At 67.4% G+C, this 23942-nt stretch overlaps 3 protein-coding genes across 9 annotated transcripts; 2 read left to right on the top strand and 1 right to left on the bottom strand.

Annotated features, from left to right (window-relative positions):
* The first annotated feature begins 5 nt into the window (after positions 1–5).
* BCAN (brevican) lies at positions 6–14135 on the top strand. Of its 7 annotated transcripts, XM_040538974.1 has the most exons (15): positions 2858–2898; positions 4322–4414; positions 4523–4914; positions 5102–5277; positions 5395–5522; positions 6238–6531; positions 7611–8054; positions 8579–8752; positions 8933–9406; positions 11200–11307; positions 11457–11615; positions 12147–12229; positions 12523–12667; positions 12829–13011; positions 13124–13310. In XM_040538974.1, the coding sequence occupies exons 2-15, from the start codon at positions 4330–4332 to the stop codon at positions 13147–13149; spliced, it is 2871 nt and encodes a 956-aa protein (XP_040394908.1). In that variant the 5' UTR covers positions 2858–2898; positions 4322–4329; the 3' UTR covers positions 13150–13310. The 7 variants fall into 7 exon arrangements, with proteins under 7 accessions (XP_040394903.1, XP_040394902.1, XP_040394905.1 ...); XM_040538969.1 differs by lacking the exon at positions 2858–2898 and adding an exon at positions 6–182 and having other exon boundaries at positions 12523–13011; positions 13124–14135; XM_040538968.1 differs by having other exon boundaries at positions 2791–2898; positions 12523–13011; positions 13124–14135.
* Positions 14100–17575, bottom strand: HAPLN2 (hyaluronan and proteoglycan link protein 2). Its single transcript, XM_040538978.1, is given in 7 exon segments — positions 14100–14878; positions 14976–15161; positions 15329–15445; positions 15617–15821; positions 15824–15969; positions 16149–16384; positions 16471–17575. Coding segments are annotated over 6 exon segments (1146 nt in total). The 5' UTR covers positions 16357–16384; positions 16471–17575; the 3' UTR covers positions 14100–14594.
* Positions 17576–17975: 400 nt separating this feature from the next.
* RHBG (Rh family B glycoprotein) lies at positions 17976–23738 on the top strand. Its single transcript, XM_040538976.1, is given in 12 exon segments — positions 17976–18401; positions 19546–19732; positions 20306–20328; positions 20331–20455; positions 20565–20712; positions 20995–21161; positions 21348–21485; positions 21633–21699; positions 21702–21765; positions 21870–21991; positions 22154–22227; positions 23227–23738. Coding segments are annotated over 12 exon segments (1509 nt in total). The 5' UTR covers positions 17976–18217; the 3' UTR covers positions 23437–23738.
* Positions 23739–23942: the final 204 nt, after the last annotated feature.

The following is a 23942-nucleotide window of genomic DNA, read 5'->3' as shown; positions in this document are numbered from 1 at the left end:
AGAGCCGCGGCCACGGACACGCGCGCACCCAGAGGGCTCCTCTCTTCTCGCTGCCCGCACTTATGCCCGGTGCAGCTCGCTCCCAGCCCCGCTGCCAACCTGCTGCCGAGCGCTGCCCCGGAGAAGCCGCAGCTCAGCCCCGTGCCGGACCCCCGGAGCCCCCCCCAAGTGCAGCGAGCAAGGTGGGAGACGGGCAAAGGCGCTCGGGATCCGGCCGGCGCGGCTGCCGTATTGCGCTATTAATTGCAATTTCTCTTCTCACCTCTGCGCTGGAGGAAAGCGAGGGGGGCCGGGGGGCTCGGCTCGCCCCGCTCCCAAGGGGGTGCGGGTTTTGGGGGTGATCCCCCCCCGGCGGGGATGCTCCGGCCGGTCCCCGCTTTGTCCTTGGCAGCGTGCGTGCGCTCCGCAAGTTTATTTCGGCGGCTCTGCAGAGCTCGGGAGGGATCCTGCGAGGAGAGACGGAGAAGAGGCTTCGGGGGAGATGCCGGGGGGGGGGCCGGGGGCTCGCAGTCCCTGAGCGCCCCGTTTTGGGGTCCCCTCCCCATGCAGCCCCCGGAGCCTCTGCACGGATCCTCTTGCCAAGGAGGCTGCGGTCAGGGCAGCGCCAGGGAGGGAAACTGAGGCACGGAGCTGGGCAGGGGCCCGGTTGCGTCTCCCGGGGGTGCAGGGGACAAAGTTGCCCCCCCCGGGGAGATCCCGGGGCTGGGGGCGGCTGCAGCACCGCAGGGATTTCCTTTTTTTCTCCTGGCTCTGCCGGCGTCCCAAAGGGGACAGGAGGGGCTGGGGGAAGAAGGGAAATATTTTGCAGCATTTTTATGGATTTTCCCCGCTGACCAGCCCCAGAGCGTGCACGCGGAGCACCCGGGGCTGGGGGATTTTCCTGCAAGCCCCTTCCCCAGGCTGAGTGTTTTGTCCCCGGGGTGAGGGCGCTGCCCTTGAGCATCCCCCAGCCGGGGGGGGCAGAGCTCCCCTTGCCCCCATCCCACTGAGCTCTCGATGCTCCCTGGCCGAGAAAAGCCCCGGCAAAACCCAGAACCTGTTGCTTCTCCCCATGGAGGGGCTGCTGCCCCCTCCGGGCAGGTCCTCGCCCACCTCCTGCACCACGGCGCGAGGGTGCTCAGGACATTTTGGGGCCGCTCTGCAGGGACTGGGTTTAACTGGGCAAACTGGGAGCCTGGCTCCTTCCTCGGGGTGCCGTGATCTTGTGCTTCGAGGGAGCATCTCCAGGCGAGGGTGCTGAGGGGCCGGGCGGCACCGCCGAAATCTGGGGCACCCCCCGCTGCTCCTGCCCCGCTTTGTGCCTCAGTTTCCCCGCTGGAGCCCCGCGGCGGGGGGGGGGGGGGGGGGGGGGGGGTACAAAACCTCCACGTGAGTTCCCCGGGGGGGGGGGTGTCCATTGGGGGGCTGCCCACCCGGCTCTGCCCTCCTCGGCTCCACCTCGGGAGCCTCCCTGAGCATCAGGGGCACGTCCCGACCCTACAACAAGGAGCCCCTTTTTCCCCACGCAGACGGGGGGGGGGGGGGGGCGCCGAGCGGCTCCGGCAGCCGGAGGGACCCCCCCTTTCCTCCCCACCTGCTTCCTGCCTTTTAGGCTCTGCCAGCGGCCGCTGCCAAGAGGCTGCCGGCCGCTTCCCGCAGCACCCCCTGCGCAGAACGCGACCCTGCCACCCATCCCTCACGGGGGGCTCGGCGTTGGGAGACCCCCCCCCCCCCCCCCCCCCCCCCCCACCCCCGGCCCCGAGCAGGGCGCAGCAGGCGGTGCAGGGTGCGGGAGCGCTTTGCAGCCGGGGGGGGGACGGGACCGGGATGGGGGAGGCCGGGCACGTGTGCGGGGCCATCGGGGCGCCCGCAGCCCGGTGCCGGTGGGGACATCGGGGCAGGCTGGAGCGGGGCCAGGCTCTGCCCGCGGCTGCTGACTCATTCTGCAGCTGAGCATCCCTGGAAAGCCGCTTCTCCGCGGCGCTGCCTCGCTGCGGGCTGCCAGGGCACCTTGGGAGCGGGGACGCATCCGGCGCGTGCGGGGACAGGGGGGACGAAGCCCCCAAAGGGGTGGTGACGGGGAGGGGAAGGGCCTCGGCTGCGGGGTGCCCGCTCGCAGCATCTCCCGTGCTTCGCCGCGGCCGAAAGCGGGGCTGGGCTCGGGGGAGAGAGGAGAAGAAAGATCGCTCCCGTCCCGAAGGAGGCCGCGGCTCCATTTTCTGCCCGGTTTCCCACGGAATTGGAGGGCAGCCGGCGGTGCCGTCTGTGCGCACGCGAGCGTCTCGTCGCCAGCCCCAGCCCCTGGCTGTCACCGCGGGGCCGGGATCTCGGAGGTGCCCGAGTCCCGCTCCCTGCCCGCCGAGCGTTTTGGCCACTGTCCCCTGGTCCTGCTCCCAGACTTTCCCCTCCTGACGTGTGGGCTAAAAAATTTTTCCGTTTGTGGCAAATAAAAAAAAAAAAAGATTCAAACCCCAAACCTCAGACGGTGACGCCTGAGAGTCTCCCGCCATCACGGGACCCTGTGGGCAGGATGAGGCCAGGTTTAATCCCCCCGCAGCTCCGGCCCCTCGGGCACACGCTGTCCCAGCCGTAGAAGGGGAGCAGATGCCCGGTGTCCCCAGCTCGCTGCCTTCCTGCAGACTTTTTATCCCTTGAATTTCCTCCCTGGGGCTTCGTGGGCTGCTCCGGCCGCCGCTCACGCCACCGCGGCGCCTTGGGAACGGGGAGAAAAGGAGCCCGTGACAAAAGCCTGCCTCGCTCTGCCGCGCTGGGGGACGGCGGCCAGCCCCCTCGCTGGAGCCCGGCCACCGTCACCGGGCAGGGGGGAATCGTCCCTCGCTCCGGAGCCGTGGGGCTGAATTCAAATGATCCGGCCCGAGCCAAAAAAGCCCCTGGCTTGGCTCTGGCAGTGCCGGCCAGGTTCTGGGGGAGGTTGTGCTGGGGAAGGGGTGCTAGGGACTGGATGTGCATGGGGCATGGTGCTAGGGGCTGGATGTGCATGGTGAGTGGGGCTAGGTGCTGGATGTGCATGGTGCAGGGTGTTAGGGGCTGTGTGTTCGTGGGGCACGGTGCTAGGGGCTGGATGTTCATGGTGCATGGTCCTAGGGGCTGTATGTGCACGGTGCACGGTGCTAAGGGCTATATATGCATGGTGCATGGTGCTAGGCTGTCTGTCCTTGGTCCCTGGGCTGCATTCACACCCAATTCCTGATGCATCGGCCCCATGGGAACCCCGGGAGCATGGTTTGCAGAGGGATGTGGGCAGCGAGGACATCCTCCCGTCAGCCTGGCTCTGGCAGCTGGCGACCTGGGCCAGAGCTCACCGCGGCGGTGCCAAATCCCCTTCGGTGGCTGCCAAAATCGATTCAGCACAAAGAGCTCGTAAATTACAAAGCCGCTCCGAGGCTCAGGGGCGCTGCGCTCCCATCCTGGGGCGGCACCGTTATGGGGAGCCGAGGAAACCACCGAGCCCCGACGTGCCTCTGCAGCAGGGTGCAGGGATAACGGGGCCGTGCCCTCCTGCAGAGCCAGGCACCACTCAGGGGCCTCTCTGCATCCTCTCCGCACAGCTGCGAGGTGCCACGGGTGGCCGGAGCCCCTCGGTGACGTCCCCAGCGTCCCCGGGGCAGCTTCTCGGGGCTGGCGACGGCCGCGCTAGCTGCGGGGCTCTCCTTTCAGAGCCGGTCCCCAGCCGGTGGGGGAGAGCCCTTTGTGCCAGGCAGCCTTGAGAGAGGCCCGGGACATAATGGCTGCTTTGCTCGGCCCCGCTTTTCCCAGCCTGAGCGCGGGAAACCTCTGCCGTGAGCTGAATGGCAAAGAGAAGCCCTCCTGCTCCGTCCCTCCCCCTCCGCCCCGCGCTTTTGTGTGCCCTCGGCATCCCCCAGCAGCTCTCCGACCAAAGCCCGCTCCCACACTTGCACAAGTGCATGTGCAAACACGCGTGTGCACCCATGGGCGTGCACGCACACGCATGCAGTGAGGCACGCCGATGTGCGGGCATGCCGAAAAGCCCCCCCTTGCACACATGTGCACATGCACTCACCGCCCACTCCAGGGCTCGGCAGCTCGTTCCTTCGGCCCTGCTCGACACCAGCTATTAAAATCCCGCCTGCGGTTTCTAACTGCGGTGCCTCCGGCCGCGCAGCCCAGCTCTGGCATCGCCTCCTGCCTGGCTGCGCTCAGACTTTCCGTGCCGCCAGGGCCAGGCTGGGCTCTGCCGTCCCCAGAGGACCCGGGGTCTGCGGGCCGAGGTCTCGCCCTCACCCCCACGCTCAGGGAACGGATGTTTTAATTCTCCTTTCCACTTTAAGCACCGCTGCTGGGTTTTGCCTCCCCCTCGCAGGGCACAGGATGGCCTCAGCCCTCCCGCTGCTGCTGCTCTGCGCCTTTGCCCCCGCGGCGGTCCCGGAGGTGCTTGGCCCCGGAGATGGCACAGGTAACGGTGTCACCGCACCTTGTGCTTGCCCCTGCCCCACAGCCGGGCTCCGGGGGGGGTCTCCACGCACCGGCCCCACTCACCATCTCCTCTCCTCTCCCCTCCCAGATGACCTCAAGGCGCTGCAGGTCTCCATCCCGCGGCACCCGGCCCTGGACGCCGTGCTGGCGGGGGACGTCACCATCCCCTGCCTCATCACCTACCTCGGGCCCCTGCCCACCGCCGGCACGGCCGGGCGCAGGGCGGTGCTGGGCGCCCCCCGGGTCAAGTGGACCTTCATCTCCGAGGGCAGGGAGGTGGAGATCTTGGTAGCGCGGGGGGACAGGGTGAAGGTGAGCGAGGACTATCGCCTCCGCGCCTCCCTGCCCATCTTCCACCAGCGGTACACCAACGCCTCGCTGCTGCTCACCGAGCTGCGCCCCAACGACTCGGGGATTTACCGCTGCGACGTGCAGCACGGCATCGAGGACGGCCACGACATCCTCGACCTCAGAGTCAAAGGTACCTGGAGGAGAAGCGGCGGTTTTGGGGGCTGGGGGCACAGACATCCACACCTCGGCTCCCATTTCTCGGCTCTCCACGATGGGGCTCAGCAAACCCCTCCTGCGCCCGCGCGCGGGTGCACCCACGTGGGTGGGAGGCTGCTGCGAAACCCCTCGCCCACCCCGTGCCACCCTCCCTCCCCCCGGGGGTGTGTTTCACTACCGCGAGGGCTCCATGCGCTACGCCTACACCTTCGCCGAGGCGCAGGAGGCTTGCGCCAGGATCGGCGCCCGCATCGCCACCCCCGAGCAGCTGTACGCCGCCTACCTGGGCGGCTACGAGCAGTGCGATGCCGGCTGGATCGCCGACCAGACCGTCAGGTGGGCACCCCCTGCACACGTTTGGCGCCCGTGGTACATGTTTGGCACCCACTCGGGCCCCCTGCGCCCCCCCTGCCATCACCAACCCCCCCCCCCCCCTTTCCTCTCGTGCCCCAGGTACCCCATCCACACGCCCCGTGAGGCTTGTTATGGAGACATGAACGGCTTCCCTGGGGTGAGGAACTACGGGGTGGTGGACCCGGAGGACATGTACGACGTGTACTGCTACGCCGAGGACCTGCCAGGTGCCCACAAACCCTGCTCCCTTCCCGTCCCTGCTTTTGCGGCCGTGCACTAACCCGGCCCCATAACCCGCCCCCATCCCACAACCCGACGGGCACCAGCGCACGGGGCCAAGAACTCGGAGAAATTTCCCCAAGCTGTAGGCACTGCTCATGTCTCCAAAGCCTCTCCGAGACTTTGGGCGCTCCGGTGTGTGCAGGAGCTGGGTGCTGCTGTGCTGCTCCCAAAGCAGGAGCATTTCTGGGGTGGTTTTGCCTGACTCAGCTCCTGGCAGGGGTGCTGGGCTCTCCCCTGCGGCTTGCAGGTCCTCTGAGAAATGTGCCACGTGTGTATTGCTCCGTGCAGGGCAAGGATTTGCTCCTCTGCGGTCCTTTTTAGAGGTGCCTCAATGACTGTAGCAAAGCACTGATGCTTCGCATGGCCAGGGGACCACTGGTGACCTGGGGCCGTCCCCCTGTGCCACGTCCCCGCTGCGTGCATGGAAGCTGCTGCCAGGTGGAAGCAGCAGCCCCCGCGTCAGTCACGTTGTGGTTTTGGGAAGCTTTGGGTCCGCAGCGGGCTTCAGGCAAAGTGCAGGCGGCTCGGGAAAGCAGAGCAGGACACTCAGCAAGGAGAGACCGTGCCCCCCCCAGATCCAGCCCTCGCAGCGTGGCAGCCCCAGTTGCGCCCCCGTTCCCGAGCCCTCTCCTGACGCCCTCCTCCTTCCTCTCTTGGCAGGGGAGATCTTTTTGGAGACGGCCCCAGACAAATTCACGCTGGAGGAGGCGGAGGCGCGCTGCCGGGCGCGGGGCGCGGTGCTGGCGAGCCCGGGGCAGCTCTACGCCGCCTGGAGCGCGGGGCTGGACGCCTGCAGCCCCGGCTGGCTGGCCGACGGCAGCGTCCGCTACCCCATCGTCACCCCGCGGGAGCGCTGCGGCGGGGCGCTGCCCGGCGTCAAAACCATCTTCCTCTTCCGCAACCAGACGGGGTTCCCCGATGCCCAGAGCAGATACGATGCGTACTGCTTCCGAGGTAACCGGGGCACCCCTGGGGCGCAGGGCAGGGACTCGGCCAGGCTGCGGGGTGCAACCTTGCACGGGGATCCCCGTGCGCTTGCCGTGCCGCCGTGTCGGGATGGAGCAGGGCTGTCGGCACCGCCTCAGTAGTGCATGACAACCCAGAACAGGGATGCCCTGCATGAGCTCGGTTTTGCACGCCGGTGCATTGGGATAGGGAGGGATAACCTGCATGGTCTCAACACTGCATGCATCGTGACGCAGGCTGGGCGTTCTGCATGGTCCTAATAGCGCATCAGGACAGAGCGGGGCTGGCCTGAATGCTGCATGCCGCTATATCGCGATAGAGCAGGGCTGTCCCTGTGGCGCCGTCCTTCTGCACGAGCTCAGGGCCGGCTCTGGGGGGCAGTGGCTCTCCCATATCGGTGCCGCCAGCCCCGGCCCTGGGGCTGAGGGGGCTGCGTGGGCACGGTTTGGCCCTACATGGCTGCTTGGGGCATTTCGGGGCTCCCTGTGGGCTGTGGGATGCAGCCTGCCCAGGCTGCAGGGCCCATGCATCGTGGCCATGGGTAGGGAATGAAACCGGTGGGTAGCGGCCGTGAGCTCAGCCGGGGTGCCGAGGGCACCCTGCGCACCGGGAGACGTCTGCGGTGCCCCAGGAGGGGATGAGCGAGGACAGGGATAACAGGCAGAGGGACCAACCACCCTCCTGTTGAACCTTCCCCATCCCATCTCCCTGAGAGTCCCCTCAGGGCCATGGGGGCTGGCGGGATGGGGACCCCAGCGCTCTCTCCTGGATCAACCGGCCGCCACATGCCTCTGTGCCTCAGTTTCCCCCTCAGCAGGGAATCCCACTGCCTCCGAGGCTGGGGCTAGGCAGGACGGACCCGTCCCACAGCGCCGCGACGCCGTCCCCGTAACCCACTAACTCCCGGGAGCTGCCAGCTCGGTCAGGGCAAGGGGGGCCTGATCCTGCCCTTTGCGGAGGGGCTCAGGGCTCGGGGAGCAGCGGGTCCCCGAGCGGGTGCCAGGTTGTCCCCAGCTGCCGCGGGGCCAGGACAAGGCAGTAATACCCCACTTTCTTTCTGCCCACAGAAGGGACAAACTCTATCCCTGAGGCCGCAGGAAAATACGGAGCCAGAGAGCCCGAGGGCCTCCAGGAGATTGTTACAGTGGCAGAAAAGCTGGAGGAGCTGCAGCTGCCCAAAGCGCAAGTGGAGATTGAGTCGCGAGGGGCTATTTACGCCGTCCCTTTCTTTAAGGACGTGGCTGACGCTGAGCTGGAAAAGCCGAGCCTGTCCCCCGAAGACGCCCTGGGGCCGGGGGCCTGGCACCCCCCGCTAGCTACCTCCGTGTCCTCAGCTCGAGGACATCACCCAACCTCTGCCACCCCCTTCCCCATGGCCCCGGCCGTCCCCGAGGCAGGCGTCCCGCTTAGCTGTGGTGCAAAACCGGGGAGCCCGTCCCCTGCAGACGAGGAAGGGGCGACAGGGACGGGTGGAAAGTGCGCAGAGGCCGGGCGAGAGCCGTCCCGCACGGGTAGGTGGAGCGGCCGCTGCAGCGCTCAGGCCTGGGGCGCCGAGAGGAGCTGCAGGGATGCAGGTGCAGAGCTCGCCCGAGGAGCTCGGGGGTGGCCGAGCTGCCTCTGCCCCTTCTGCACCCCACGCAGGGCACACCCATGGCCAGGCTGGCTCGGCGCAGCGGTGCCAGGCGATGTCTCCGGCGCGCACGTCGCCGGCTCGGGGATGTTGGTCCATCCCTCCCGTGGCCGGGGCAGCGCGGTGTGTTGGGCAGGGTCGGCACCGGAGGGTGCTTTAGCCATGCCAAGAGCCCGAGGAGGGAAAGGAGGTGGCGAGGGGCTGAGCACGACCCTGTTGTGGTGGAGCACGAGATGGCCGAGCCGGAGCGTGCCGCTGGTTCGGAGGGGGAAGCATCCCGTGGCCCCGGGGCTGTTTGTGCCTCCCTGAGCATCTTTGTGCTGGCGTCTCCCTCCCAGCCCTGCTCGCTGAAGCACCTGGTGTGGGTGCAGGCGTCTCACCCCAATTCTGCCTTGCCCTTTGCAGGGGAGGAGGGAGCAGCGCTGGAGCGGCCGCTGGGCTCCGCACCGGGCAGGGACCCCGGGAACACCGCAGCAGAGAGCCTGGGGGGACGGCGAGACCCCGGCCAGCCCACGGAGCCAGACACAGTGGGAGCAGAAGGACCCTCTGACGCCCCGTCCCCGGCGGTGGCCACAGCAGGTGACACAGAGCCACCCGACGGGCAGCCCCGGCCCCCTGGCCCCGCCGCTCCCTCCAGCCTCCCCAGCCGCCCATGGGAAGCCGTGGGGCGGCCGGCCCACACCAGAAGCCCCGGGCCACCCGGGCACAGGGACAGCGGGGTGACACCTCCGACCGGTGTCGCTTCTGCCACCTCAACAGATAGCCAAGAGCCAGCCCCCGGGCCGCACGGCCGCGGGTCCGGTGGGACGAGCAGCCCTGTCCCTGCTGTGGGGGCTGCCGAGGACGCCGAGCTGTCCGGAGACGTGGCCGAAAGCCCCCGGGGGGCGTCCCCGCTGCCCCCCTCACAGCTGCAGGAGGACGGCGAGGAGCAGTCGGGGGCCCTGTGGCTCCCCTCGCCCACGGCCCCAGGGGACGGGGGCACGGTCCCCGCGGCGGAGGCGACGGTGGTCACCCCGTGGCACACTGAGGTGCCCGGCAGCAGCGACGCACCGGCCACTGGACACGAGGCTGTGCCACAAACCCCGGGCACTGGAACACCCGCTGCGTCTTCGGAAGAAGAGGAGGAGAAGGAAGAAGAAGAGGAGAAGGAAGAGGAGGAGGAAGAGGAAGAGCGACCCATGCCCTCTGTCGCAACCGTGGAGGGTTTCCTTGCAGCCGTTCCCGGAGAACCAGGTGGGACCCTCGGGGATGGCCTCACCTCTCCTCGTGCTGGTGTCCCCGGGGTGTCTCCGGCAGGGACCCCGCTGGGGGACCCGGCCCCCAGCACGGCCGCCCCCCTGCCCGCCCTCCCCACGGAGCGCGCCAGCCTCGGGGCGGGGGTGAGCTGGGCCGGGGACCCCCGGCACCGCGCCGCCCTCGCGCTGGGGGCAGCGCTGCTGGCTGCGCGCTGGCACTAGACAACAGCAACGCCTTTCCTTCACGCTGTGCTTCCCTCTGTCCGTCTGTCCGTCCGTCTCTTTCCTCTCTCTTTCTCTCTCTCCTCCTCTCTTCGGCTGGGTAAGGGAAGGTTAAAGGTCCAGAGAAGCGCATATTTGTCAAACAAATTGGTCTGAGCTATGCATGCACTTAATTCTCTTCTACTTCTGTGAAGTGTTTTAATGACTGTTTCCATGAAAAAAAATATATATATCAAAAGAAGGCCCCAAACCCTCCTCTGACTAACAGTGGTACTAATAAAGGGAATTAAAAGCTTTCTAGAACACGCACCTCGGCTAGCTCTTCCCTTCGTCCTCGCGCCTGCTGCCTCGCTCGCGTTCCCCACTGACGAACTAATCCCCCCGGCCCTGCACCCCCAGCCCTGGACGAGGGCTTTTGGGGGCTGAGCATGATGTGAGCCGGGCGGCTTCCTGTCCCCTATGCCCTGGGGGGGGGGACACCCACGTCCTCGTGCCAGGGAGCACCCCCAAAGTGCACGCAGCCAAGCGCCCCAAAGCGCTGCAGGGTTTTAGGGGGTTGTGGGGTGCACGGGGGCAGTCCCAAGCCCCCTGGGGGCTGAGGTGGGACCCCCACGCTGCGGGAGGCTGGTGGATGCATGAGCTGTGACCTCAACCCAAATCCCCCCGGTCCCCAACTCCGGGATGCTCCCAGCTCAGCGATCAGGCGCTGCCCCGCATCCCAAGCGGGGTCCCCGGCTGTGCCCCCCGCACAGACGATGCTCTGCAGGGGGTGCCCGGGTCCTGCAGGACCCCTGCACCTTGCAGGACGGCTGCGTTTGTCCTGGCAAGGAGAGAGGCATTCAGAGAGAGCCGGACATGCCTGAGCCTTAAATAGCTCATCCCTCGCTCCACTGCGCTCCGCTGGAGCTGATCCGCGTGTCCCCAGCGCCGCGGGGCTGGCACGGAGGGGATGGTAGCGGCAGCAGTTGGGGGGTGTCAAGGACTTTTGCTCCCCGCCCTGCTGGAGCCCTTAATCATGCTCTTGAACCGGGGACGGGTTAATGACTGCATGCCTTAATGACCGGAACGAGTCGGTGCCAGCCAGGGAAGGGCTTTGCGGGCTGGGGCTGGCGCCGGGCAAGTTCTCAGCCCCGGCCAGGCCAGGCTGAAGGTGAGAGCGGCGGGGCTGGGGGGCAGGCACGAGGCTCGCCTCACCCCCAGGCTGAGGACGTGCGGCCAGGACGTGCCCAAGGGCTTGTCCTTTTTATGTCCCCTCCAAAAGAGCCATCGTGGCGCCTCTCCGACAGCACGAGCTGTCCCCATCCGAGGGCTTGGCACGGCGGCGAGCCCGCCGGTGCGAAGGATGCGCCCAGCTCCCGGATTTGTGCTCCTGGGGGACATCAAAGCCCCAAACCCGGCCAGATGCAAGGGCTCCGGGCACGCCACCGTGCCCCAGACTTTGTGCACGTGGTGGCCAAATCCCGCACCCCGTCGCTGTGGGGTCTGCCCTCCTGCAGCGAGGAGGGGGCCGCGGCGATGCCGGGCGCTACCGAAGCGCCGGCGCTGAGCGGGGCCGCCCGTGCCTTGCAGGTGGCTGCGTCCCCAACCCCTGCCTCAACGGAGGGACCTGCACCGAGGACGGCGCCCGCCTCGCCTGCCTCTGCCTGCCCGGCTACGGAGGGAGCAGCTGCGAGAGACGTGAGTCCCGCGGGGCCAACGACCCTGCACGGCGGCCCCGGAGACATAAGTGTGGGGGATTTGGGGTATTTTTGGGGGTCGCTCGCGGGCTGGGCTCCGTGGTGCTGATCCCGTCCTCTCTCCCCCCCTTGCTCCCCACCGTGGTTCAGCGCTGAAGAGGTGCAGCCCCGGCTGGGACAGCTTCCAGGGAGCCTGCTACAAGCACTTCTCCACCCGGAGGAGCTGGGAGGACGCGGAGACGCAGTGCAGGCACTACGGGGGGCACCTGGCCACCATCCTGACCCCCGAGGAGCAGGACTTCATCAACGGTACGTGGGGCCGGCCCAGACCCTGCAGACCGTGGGAGCCACAGGGGCACACTGTCACCCTCACCCCGCTGGGTTTAAGGTCTGAAAGCTAACCCAAAAAGTGGCCAAGCTCCTCTCCCTCGGCTGTGCTGTACAGGGACAGGGGACAGTTGGGACAGGAGGGACAGAGGGACAGAGGGACAGAGGAACAGAGGGACAGAGGGACAGGAGGGACAGAGGGACAGCAGGGACAGAGGGTCAGAGGGACAGCGGGACAGAGGGACAGAGGAACAGAGGGACAGAGGGACAGCAGGGACACCAGGGACAGAGGGAACCAGGGCTCACTGCCCAGGAGGAGCAGCCGGGGACACCAAAGCCACCAGGGACAGGAGGGGACACCGGGGCTCTGCTGCCCTCTCCCGGCGACCCCCCACCCTCCCGGCCTCGCCCAAGCCCCCCCCCCCCACTCCCCAGATGCAGCCTCCAGCCCTTGAGCCCTGTTTGGGGGTGCTGGGGGCCGGCTGTGCCCCCCAAGCCCCCCCGTGCCCCCAGACCAGTACCGGGAGTACCAGTGGATCGGCTTGAACGACCGGACCATCGAGGGGGATTTCCAGTGGTCCGACGGGAGCCCCTTGGTAAGTCGGGCTGCCGGCCCTCGCTCCCGTCCCCCCCGGGACGAGAAGCCCCCCCCCCCGGGCACCTCCTTGTCCTTCTCTATCCTTTGGGACCGATCCGGCGGGGTGAGTCAGAGCCGGGCTTTGAAGCCGCTGCCAAAACCGCGGCGGCGCCGAGCATCGCGCCACACCTCGGGCACAGCAGCCCCGGGGTGTCGGGGTCCCGGGGCCGGCAGCACGGGGATGGGGCCCCGTGTCACCCCAAAAAAAAAGCGGTCCCCAGCCCCCGTCCCTTCCTGTCGCCCCCCCTTCAGCTCTACGAGAACTGGCACCCCGGGCAGCCCGACAGCTACTTTCTCTCCGGGGAGAACTGCGTGGTCATCGTGTGGCACGACGGGGGGCAGTGGAGCGACGTCCCCTGCAACTACCACCTCTCCTACACCTGCAAAATGGGGCTGGGTAAGCCGTGCCCCCCCCGCCCCGGCCCCAAAATGGGGAGAGGAGAGGGTCTGGGGGCATCCTCCACTTGCTTGGGGTTTACGCTGGGAACCCGGAGGGTGGCGTGGGGCGGGGTTCGTCTGGCACAGGGGTGCCCACCCTTGCCCCCCCCCTGCCTGCAGTGCAGTGCGGGCCCCCCCCCGCCGTCAGCAATGCCCACGCCTTCAGCAAAGCCAAGCCGCGCTACGAGGTCGGCTCCACCGCCCGCTACCAGTGCCGCCACGGCTTCGCCCCGCGCCGCTCGCCCGTCATCCGCTGCCGCGAGGACGGGACGTGGGAGCGGCCCCAGCTCTCCTGCCGCCCTGGTGAGCGCGGGGGGGGGGGAGCTACGACCCCCTCCCCCTGCATCGCACCCCAGCCTCTCGCCCTTCACCTGGGGATTTTTCTTCTCCTGTTTCCCCTGCACCCCCTCTCCAGGGCTGGCTCAGCACCCCGGCGACTGAGCGGGTCCCCGAGGCAGGAGGCTCCCCGGTGGATGGGGACGGCACCGGGACGCCAGCGCGGGCACCGGCGGGGCGAGGAGCCTGCCCTGTGGGTGCCCGCCCTCTGCTTGTTTTATATCTGTACAAAGAAACCCCGATAACTAAAGATCCCCTGAAAAGGAGTCAGCAGCGACCCGCGTGGCGTCTCACCTCGCACGAGGGCTGTTGGGGTCCTGGAGTGACCACAGAGCCAAAATCGGGGAGGGGGGGGAGGGATCCTGGGGGGGGGGTCACAGCTTGGAGGTGGCAGCATCATCTCCAGCCGCTTGCTCCCACCTTTGCCCCGTGGGTCCTCACCCTACAAGAGCGGGATGGGGACATCGAGGAGGTGCCCTGGACATGGCCACGCTGCTGGGAGCGGGCGCAAGTCGCCCAAGCCCCCCCGGTGCTGCTGTGGGATTAAAGCAGATAAATGGGTGGCACAGAGCCGTGCCTCGGCCCTTCGGGGCAGCCGAGAGGCAGGGGTACCCAGCCCTGAAATTGGGAATGTGGGGTGCACACCAGTGCTGCTGGCACAGCGATGTCCCCACGGCCACGGAAATGGGGAGGCGCAGCCCAAAGTGTCCCCCAAATCCCGGTGGCCGCGGGGACCCGGCAGGGTTTGGGTTGGGAAGCTGCTGCTGGCAGACGTGCAGGGGGGCAGGGGGCACCTCGCAGGGCTGGGGCCACCCGTGTCTCCCCACGCTGCTACCTCCAGCGCCAGTGCTTTTTATAACTGTCCCCGGCTGTGTCACCAACCCAGAAACACCCCCAGTGCGGTGCCAGGAACACCGATAACACCAGGACACCCCGAGGGGGGGTCCCTATAAGCTGTCCCCTGCTTGAAACAAGAAGTCCTTGGCAGATCCCCATCGCTGAGAGCCCAGGAGGTCCCGGGGGCAGAGGGCACATGAGGGCACAGCTTCGTCATGCAGCTTTACCGTCGCTTTATTAATTAAGAAAGCGAAACTCCATTAGTCACGCTCGTTAATGCCCAGCTCTCCAGCGCGCCTGCACCGGCCAGTCCTCGCGGCTGCGGGGAGTGAGAATGGGGCGAGGGAAACACTGGGGGTGGGGGGATGGGGGGTATTGGAGCCCCCTTTCCAGGGCTGGTAATGGGACCGGCTTCTCCAGCGAGCCCCCCAGTGCCCGGCGAGCCCTGGAGCAGCTGGGATGGGGGGAGCAGCTCCACCAGAGGATGCAGGAGCCACCTGAATTCAGCCCCATCACTCCATCAGGGGATGCATGGCTCCACCAGAGGATGCACAAACCATCAGAGGATGCACGAGCCACCCCAATTCAGCCCCACCGCTCCCCCAGAGGATGCACAAGCCACCCAACACCACCCCGAGACCCCCAGCCCCACCTCGAGCTCCCCACCAGGGTGCCGAGGGCCGGTGCCGTCCCCTGGGCTCAGCCCACCTCTCCTACGCCCCCGCGAAGCAGTAGGTGCCGTAGGTCCGCTGCTCCTTGCTGGGGAAGCCGAAGCTCCGCACGCCGGGCTCGGGCAGCCCCCCGCAGCGCTGCCGGGGGGCGGTGATGGGGTACCGCACGCTGCCGTCCGCCAGCCACCCCCCGTCGCAGCGATCCAGCCCGGAAAACTTCCAGGCGGCGTAGAGCTGCCCCACTTTGGCCATGGCGGCCCCGTGGTTGCGGCACGCCTGCCCGGCCTCCTTGAAGCTCAGGTGGCCCCGGATGAAGTAGACCTCGCCTAGGGACACATGGGGACATGGAGGGTGAGCGGGCACCGGACCCAGGAGGGGCCCCCGGTGGGCTCCGTGCCCGGGGACGGGGGATGCCGGCGGCACCTTGCAGCGCCGAGGTGAAGCAGAAGGCGTCGAAGCGGTCCCGCTGCTTGTCCCTGGCCCCGTAGGTGCGGACGCCGGGCAGGAGGAGGCGGCCGCCGCACGGCTCGCGGGAGTTGATGATGGGGTAGTGCACGGTGCCGTCGAGGACCCAGCCCGCGTTGCACCAGTCCAAGCCCTCCGTCCAGGCTGCGGGGCGAGCGGAGGGAGGACAAAATGAGGGACGGGGCTGTGCTGCCCCCGGGGACTTCAGCATCACCACTGCCATGCAGCTCTTCCCTCCTCCACGCCCAGCAGGGCATGTTTTGGGGGCAGGAAGGGTTTTTTTGGGTCCCCCCGCAGCAGCAGGGCAGTACCTTTGTAGAGCTGCTGGTAGGTGGCCAGCCGGGCGTCCTGCTGCTCGCATGCACGCTTGGCCTCGTGGTAGTTGAACTTGTAGCGCCCGTTGCTGGGCTGGTAGGGGAAGACGACGCCTAGGGGGGACAGGGACAGGGATGGAGGGGGACGGAGATGCTCTCCCCGAGGGGGTTTTGGCTCGTTCCCCCCCGAGAACCTGGTGCTGAGGAGGGCAAGGGGCATTGCAAAGGGGGGCACGGTGGGGACCCGCAGCCTCCTCTCCCTGCCGGGAGGCAGCCGAGGCTCACCCTCGAGGTGCAGCGTGAGCGAGACGCTCTCGTCCTCCAGCCCGTTGACCAGCTGGCAGCGGTAGCGCCCCTCGTCCTCCAAGGCCACGTCCGTGATGGTGAGCGAGGCGTCGTAGCGGTGGCTGTGCCGCAGGCGCACCCGGGGGCTGAGGGGCCCGTAGTTCTTGTGGTACAGCCCGTTGGTGATGATGATGACGCTCTCTCCCCGTAGTTGGCCGGCTCCACCTTGCTCCACTTCACCCGGTAGTTGCGGGGCAGGGCGCGCAGGACGCAGGGCAGCGTGGCGGTGGCACCGCGCTGCGTGTGCACCGCGCCGTGCAGGGGCTCCAGCAGGTACTGCAGGCGCGGGGCAGCTGCGGGGAGCCGGGCACCGGCTCAGAGCACCTCCACGGCCCCAAACATCTCCCCACCGCCCTCATCAGCACCCCCAGCTGGTTTCCAGCACCCATCCTGGCTCAGCGCAGCTCAGCCCCCAGCACCGTTCCCAAGCAGCAGTTCCCTGTGCCCCCCCGTCCCCGTCCCCGCTCCATACCCGGGCTCCCCGTGGGCCGCTGGAAGATGCTGGAGGCTGGGGACGCTGCCAGGAGCCAGAGGGAGCTGAGCAGGAGAAGCCGGAACATCTTTGGAGCTGGGGGCAGGAGGGTGCCAGCGGGGAGTGATGGGCTCAGGGACGTGCAGCGGGACGGCCCCCGGCCTTGCTGGGGACCAGAGGACGCGGTGGGGACATCCGCAGCCATCATCTCAATGCTTGCCCTGCGAAGGGGACATCTCCACGTGGGACGCGCGCGGCACTGAGCCGGGCAGGATCGGACCCCCCCAGTGCCACCCCGCCCTCGGTCCCTGCCACCTCTTACCATCCCCAGGGGAGCCGCCGTGGCCATCCACCCCCCAGCGCCCAGCGCCCGTGTCCCGGCTCCGTCACAGCCGCCCCGACATGGCACCGAGGGCTCCGGGAAGCTCAAACCTGCGCCGTGGTGCTGCCAGGAAGAGGGGACGCGGGGGTGCAAGGGTGGCCTTGGGTGCTCCCAGCTGGCCCCTGCCCTCCCCGTGGGCCAGCGCTGCTGTCACCGTCACCGTCACCGTCTGTGGGCTGGCAGCGTCCCGGCAGCCCCGCGGCCCCACGGCCCCTTCGTGCCTGCTCCCATGGCTGTGCCCTCGCTCCCTGCCCCGTCCCCGTCTCTTCCCGCTTTCTTCTCTCTTTTTCTTTTCTTTTTTTTTCCCCAAACACCTCCCCGAGGAACGCACGGGGAGGAGGAAGCACAATTTCCCATTGTGAGCATCTTTCTCTTTATTGTTCTGCTGGGCAAAAACACAGCGCTCCCGGCTAACAAGCGTGCTTTTATTCGCAGGCCACAGAGCCGGGGAATTCAGGGAAAAATGTCAGCACCACGCAGGGCTCCGCAGCCCCTGGTGCGGGCAGAGACCCCCTGGGCACCAGTTCCCCCCAGGGACGCTGCTCCTTGCCACACAGATTAAATTCCTGCCCCCCACATCGAGTTCCCAGCTCACCGATGCCATCCTGCGGGGCTCCCGTGGGGGGGTCCCTCCTGCCACCCCCCCAGCCCCACCCAAAGCCACCCGAGAGGCTCCCCTGCTGTCACCTTGGGGCCGGGAACGAAGTAGGGGCGCACAATGGGGCTGTGTGCTGGGCCCCCCCTTATCAGCTCCCTCCCCCCAGGTCCATCTCCAGGGGAGGACGAAGCTCGTGGCAAACGAAGCACGAGACAAGCGGCCGTCTGTCCCTGGAGGACACAGCGCTCCCGGCCTCACACGGTGCAGAAAACAATTCCTCTTGGGGGGGATCAGCACCGCGTGCCCCCTCCCTGGCTCGCTGTAACCCCCTCGGAGCTGCCTGCATGAGCAGCCCCCCACGTCCCCCCCCCTGCAGCTCAAGCCATTCAATGATTTTTACGAGCCAAAGGGGGGACGGAAAAAACGCAAAGAAAGGCAAAAACAACGGGGGACAGCCCGGCACGCTCCTCTCCGTGCTGCTGTGGGCTTCGTGCCATGTGCGTGGCTGTCAGAACAGACCCTAAAAACCCCCCGGCAGCACCTGGCTGAGGTTTGGGGCCGGCTGCTTCTTCCCAGAGCCGCGGCACCACGAAGGGGCTGTGTCAGTGCTCGCATTTTCCCAGCAGCTGCGCCCAGCGGCCCCGCCACCACCGGAGCCCCAGCCCTGAGTCGTTCCCCGTGTGGGGACCCCGGCCCGGCTCTGGGTCCCCGAAGTCCCAGCTTGGCACGGCAAGGAGTCACCACAGCCGCTTCCCAAACGCGGGCTGCAACGCGCTTGTTTGGCTCCTTTCTCTTCCTCTTCCTTTTTGGGGTTTGCACTCCGGGCGCACAACAAACACGTCCCGGCAGCGGCAGCCAACGGAAAGCCGAGCGAAGGAGAGCAAAACAAACAAAACCCTCGCCTTCCAGCTGGCCTGGCCGGGAGGGGATCCCCCCTCCTTTGCCGACAGCAGCCTCCGGTCCCTCTCCTCGCCCTTGTTTGCCTCCGTCCTTCCGGGGCGCGAGCAGGAGCCGGCGGCCCCGCAGGCAGGGTTTGCAGGCAGCTGCCCACACGCTGCCGGCCCGATCCGGGGTTCGCCGACCCCCGGCATGGCCGAGGGCGCTGCTGCTGCCGCGAGGCTCCGGCTGGCCGGGCTGTGCTTCTTCCTCCAGCTCCTCACCATCGTCCTCTTCGCCGCCTTTGTCCGGTACGGCCCCGAGAGCGGCCCCGGCCTCTGCTCCCCGCAGTCCAACTGCAGCCGGAGAGACCCCGAGCCCGGGTCGGGGTACCCCCGTGAGTACGCCATCCCCGAGGGGCGCAGGGGCCGGCTCTGCCCATCCCCCTGGGTGCTGCTGGCTGTCGCCGTGCTCAGCGCAGGCTCACTCTGAACCGGACCCTAAAGGGGAGCAGGGGGCACGTGGGGCTCATCGGGGTGCTCCCCGGGGAGGGCTGGTGGTTGGGAGGTGCATGTGCTGCCCGGCACAAGTCCCCAGGTGAGCTGAGGATGGGCAAGCCCTCAGCACGGATGGCTGGTGTGGGACGCACGTGTTGGCGGCCCCAGTCGTGCCCCCAACCCCTGATGGGAAGCCCAGGAGCTGCTCCCAGCGCTTGGGGGGGCTTCAAAACCACACGCAGGGTTCGTAGCACCGAGGGAACTGTGCCAAGCCCCTGCCACAGGGTGTTTGTCTTTCCAGGGGCTGATCCTGACCGTACCCCTCAGCCATCACAGAGGGCTCAGCACCCTGCACAGACCCTTTGGGGCAGCGCTGGGGCCAGGCGGGTGATTCAAACTCACCCGGGACCAGCCCTTTGCCCCGGCGCGGGCGGCAGCTGGCCGGTTCGCCCGGTTTCGCCGAGTAACCGCACCCGGCGCTGAGTCACCGGTCCCCGTGGGGCGGGCATGGCACCGGGCCCAGAAGGACGCATCCCCCAAGGGAGACACGGGTCCCCACTCCTGGGTTTTGCTGCCAGCTGTGGGGTGACGCCCCTGGGTGTTTGCGCTTCGGGTCCCCTCGTCCCCTGATGTCTCCAGGGGCAGCAGGGGGGTCCCCAGCCGTGGCTGGCACCTCTGGCCACCTTCGTGCCTGTGTCACCCACCCCGGGAAGCTTCCAGGCTGTGGGGCACCCCACGTGGGGTTTGTGGAGGCTGCTATCTGCGTGGGGCTGACGCACGTGGGGTGAGCCGGAGCCGCAGGAGGCGCACGTCGGGCAGGGACAGCTGTACGCTCGTGGTCCCCTCCGGAAACCTCCAAGGGCGGTGACACATCCACCGTGGGCGCTGGGACACGTAGGAGGGAAAGGCTGAAGGCTCCAGCACCCCAAAACCTGTTTGAACCCTAAAAGGTGGCCGACCTGGGCGCGCATCGCTACCACCCACGGAGAGGACCCCGTGCCTGCCCTCCGTGTCCCAAACCCCCCTTGTGCCTCTCCCCGCCAGGTTTCCGTGATGCCCACCTCCAGGCTCTCCTCGGCTTTGGGTTCCTGCTGGCTTTCCTCGGCCGCTACGGGCCGGGCAGCGTGGCCACCAGCCTCCTCGTTGTGGCCTTCGCCGTGCAGTGGGCCCTCTTGGCCCAGGGGCTTTTCTACTTCTCCCTGAAGGGCAAGATTTACGTGGGTGCTCAGAGGTAAGGCAGGGAAGGGTGCCGCCGCCAGGACGGTGCCGATACTGGCTCCATCCCTTGCACGCTGGCTCCCTCCTCTGTAAAACTCACCACTGTGCTCTGGAGGACGGGGAGGCCAAGCAGGACCAGGCTTGCCAGCCGTCAGCCAGATTTTAGGGGGCACGGTGGCCCTGCCTCAAGCCACGCCGTCCCCTTGGCGCCAACGCTGCAAGAAGCCGGCCGCCTGCTCGGCCTGCAGGAGCAGCTGGATGCAGGGTGCAGGATTTGGGATGTACGGGTCAGGATGCAGGGTTTGGGATATAGGGGTCAGGACGCAGGATTTGGGACGTAGGGGTCAGGACGCAGGATTTGGGATGTAGGGGTTGGGATGCAGGATTTGGGATATAGGGGTCAGGACACAGGATTTGGGATGTAGGGGTCAGGACACAGGATTTGGGATACAGGGGTTGGGATGTAGGATTTGAGATATAGGGGTCAGGACGCAGGATTCAGGCTCACCTCCAGCCCTTCCTCCGGTGCCTGCACTCGCAGCCAGCAGCGCCGGATCCGGCCCCACGCCTTTCCTCTCCTTCCCAGCATGGTCAGTGCCGACTTCTGCACCGCGCCGTCCTCATCTCGTCCGGAGCCATTCTGGGCAGGGTAAACCCCATCCAGATGCTGCTGATGACCCTGCTGGAGGTCCCCCTCTTCGCCTGCAATGAATTCATCCTGCTCAGCCTCATGGGGGTGAGTCGCCCCTCCAAAACCAGGGTGGCCGTGGGCCTCCTGTCATCAAGACCTGCCTTATCCATCGGGACCGATCCTGTACCCTGTCCATGTTTTCTGCACCCACCAGATAAGCGACAGTGGGGGCTCCCTGACCGTCCACACCTTCGGAGCTTATTTCGGCTTGATGGTTTCGCGAGCCCTGCACCAGCCCCGCGCGGATGAGCAGGAAGAGCAGCAGGACGCGGGGCGCCAGCCCGATGTCTTCGCTGTGCTCGGTACGGAGCTCGAGCCCGGCAGCACCGGGGTCACGGGGCCGGTGGTGGGAGGACCAGCACCGGAGCTAGGATGGGGCAACCAGAGGCCACCAAACCTCTGAGGACAGAGGGCCTCCACCTCCCTGGGGATGGGGGAAAAAGCTTTTTCTCCTGCCCAACGTGACCCTCCTACACTGCCAAATGGGGCCTCGGTCCCTTTTTGCATCCCCTGGCAAGAGCGAGAAGAGTTTTCCTTGGAGGGCGACCTCGGTGCCAAAACCTGCCTGGCCCCCTTCCCCGCAGGGACCCTCTACCTGTGGATCTTCTGGCCCAGCTTCGCCTCGGCTACCACGGCACAGGACAGCGCCGAGCCCTGGGCAGTGCTGAACGTCTACTTCTCGCTGGCAGCGAGCACCCTGGCCGCCTTCGTCCTCTCGCCCATCCTCTACGAGGAGGGCACGCTGCAGGTGGTAGGTCCGCTCCTGAGCTGAACCCAAACCCCTGTCCCGTCCCGTGGGGCACATAAAGGGGCAAGGGGATGCTGTTAGGCTCCCTCGGCTTTGTTAAGACCCAGCTTGAGCCCTGCAGCAGCCCAAATCCCAGCCCAAAGGTGACGTTCTCCACGGGAACAGTGCCCTGACCGTGTCCTCCACCAGGCCCAGATCCAGGATGCCGCCCTGGTCGGAGTGGCGGTGATGGGGATGGCCGGGGAGATGCTGCTCACCCCCTTCGGGGCCCTCGTGGCGGGGTTTCTGGCCAGCCACCTCTCCCTGCTGGGCTCCAGGTTCCTCTCGGTGAGCCCCCCCCGACACCAAGGACGTGGGGACGTGGGGGACCCCCTCTGGGTGCGCCGGGGGGGCTGCATCAGCTCCAAAACGAGCAGCAGCGCAGCCTCCCTGGGCGAGCATCCCCCCTCACCTCCTCTCCGTGCTCCCCCCCAGCCCATCCTGCGCTCCAGGCTGAAAATCCAGGACACATGCGGGGTCCACAACGTCCACGGGCTGCCGGGGTCCTGGGCGCCTTGGTGGGGACGCTGCTGGCGGGGCTGGCCACCGCCGACGCTTACGGCGGCAGGTGAGAAGAGCCAGAATTTGGGGGGGGGCGCTGCCCCACGACCCCCCGAGCTGGGGGCTTCTCCAGCCACGAGCAGAGCCCACCCCCCCCTTCTCCACCCTCAGGCTGGAGCGCGTGTTCCCGCTGGTGGCCCAGGGCAGCCGCACGGCCAGCGGCCAGGCGTGGTGGCAGCTCTGCGCCCTGCCCGTCACCCTAATCCTCGCCGCCCTCGGGGGCAGCCTCACGGGTGAGTTTCGCCTCCCGGAGCCCCTGCCCCGGGATCCCCCCCCCCCACGCGTGTCCGCGGCCGTGCGGACCCCCGGCAGCCGCTAGGTGGCAGGGGAAGCCCGGGGAGCGAGGCGAGACCCCCGCGCTCAGGGCGCCCCCGGCCGGCTCCGGCCGTCCCCAGGAGCCCTCCTGGGAACCAGGGTGCTGAGGTCGGCCCCGAAGAGCCCGGAGATGGAAAGCAAGGTCCCGAGGGAGGTAAAGAGGGGGGGGGGGGGGGGGGGGGGTAGAAGTGGGTTTGGGGGGGTTGGGACCCTCCCTGCGGGTTTACTGGGGGAGACCCTGTGGGTTTGTTGGGGTGGGGACCCTCCTGGGGGTTTATTGGGGGAGACCCTGTGGGTTTGTTGGGTTGGGGACCCTCCCTGGGGTTTATTGGGGGGGGATCCTGGGGGTTTGTTGGGATGGGGACCCTCCCTGGGGGTTTATGGGGGGGATCCTGGGGTTTGTTGGGGTGGGGACCCTCCCTGGGGGTTTATTGGGGGGGGATCCTGGGGGTTTGTTGGGGTGGGGACCCTCCCTGGGGGTTTATTGGGGGAGGATCCTGGGGGTTTGTTGGGGTGGGGACCCTCCCTGGGGGTTTATTGGGGGAGGATCCTGGGGGTTTGTTGGGGTGGGGACCCTCCCTGGGGGTTTATTGGGGGGGGATCCTGGGGGTTTGTTGGGGTGGGGACCCTCCCTGGGGTCTTACTGGGGGGGGGTGGAGCCTATGGGTTTATTGGGGTGGTGAACCTCCCTGGGGGTTTACTGAGGGGGACCCTGGGGGTTTATTGGGGTGCGACCCTCCCTGGGGGTTTATTGGAGGGAGGACTCTGTGGGATTATTGTGGGGGACCTTGAGGGTTTATTGGGGTGGGGACCCTCCCGGGGTGTTTATTTGTGGGGACCCTGTAGGTTTATTGGGGTGCGGACCCTCTGTGTGGGTTTATTGGGGGGGACCCTGCAGGTTTATTGGAGTGGGGACCCTCCCTGGGGGTTTATTGGGGGGGCCTATGGGTTTATTGGGGTTGGGACCCTCCCTGGGGGTTTATTGAGGGGATTCTGGGGGTTTATTGGTGTGGGGACCCTATGGGTTTATTGTGGGGACCCTCCATGGGGGTTTATTGGGGTGGGGACCCTCCCTCTTCCCAGGGTGGGAGGCAGCTCCGTTAAAGCCCCCCCCAAAATCCACATCCCTCGCCACATCTCCACATCGCTGCAGGTGCCCGAGGACGGACGCGACCATGGGGGAGCGACGAGGAGCTGGGTGGCAGCACCCTCGCCTGACGGCCCCGACGCCACGGTGAGGTCCTGCAGCACCGGGCTCGATGCCTCCAGCAGCATCGCCAGCGCTGGGCGGTATGGGCAGCCCCAAATCCCCGGCCCAGGCAGCCGGGCTCGTCCCCCCGTGGGACCAGCACCCGGTCCCTAAGGCTGGGGAGCAGCGGGATGCGTGGCGAGGAGATGCTGCAGCGGTTCGGGGGAGGAAGGCACGGCCCAGCTCGCTCCGGGGACGCGACACGGAGCCAGACCTTGCTCAGATTTGCATGAGAGGTGTTGCTCCCGTGCCTCAGTTTCCCCACCCGCTGCTCTCTGAGACGTGGGGAAGGAGGAGAGCTACGGGAGGGCTCTTCTCTTTAGGGGAAGGGGTGTACCTAGGTAAAAGGCAAGCAGCAGAGACTTTTTCTATGGACTCTTTTGAACACCACAATTAAAATACCTTACCTTTCGTAACTTCAGGGTTTCCCCGTGAATTCACGCATTGGCTTTGCTGGCGGATTTGCCTCCAGGTTTGTTTCCAGGGAGGAAAGCAAGGCCCCCAGGTGCCCCCCACACCCTATACGGCGATGCTGTGGGGCCCCAGTCGGGCCGTGTGGGTTTTGCGCCTTGCTCTGATCCTCGCCCGCAAGGGGGGATCCTCCAGAGCTTCACCACCAG

Source organism: Cygnus olor, chromosome 28 (genome assembly GCF_009769625.2).
Source record: "Cygnus olor isolate bCygOlo1 chromosome 28, bCygOlo1.pri.v2, whole genome shotgun sequence".
Classification (NCBI taxonomy): domain Eukaryota; kingdom Metazoa; phylum Chordata; class Aves; order Anseriformes; family Anatidae; genus Cygnus; species Cygnus olor.
Note: the sequence above shows the minus strand (reverse complement) of the source record. Positions and strands in the feature narration are given on the sequence as shown.

What these genes read in the sequence shown, in the direction of transcription:
- BCAN (XM_040538968.1), top strand. Translation starts at nt 2,844, where the DNA reads ATGATCCGGCCCGAGCCAAAAAAGCCCCTGGCTTGGCTCTGGCAGTGC. An exon ending in TCCTCGACCTCAGAGTCAAA is followed by an intron (nt 4,915 to 5,101) that starts GGTACCTGGAGG and finishes CTCCCTCCCCCC; the next exon opens with GGGGGTGTGTTTCACTACCG. An exon ending in GCGAGAGCCGTCCCGCACGG is followed by an intron (nt 8,055 to 8,578) that starts GTAGGTGGAGCG and finishes TGCCCTTTGCAG; the next exon opens with GGGAGGAGGGAGCAGCGCTG.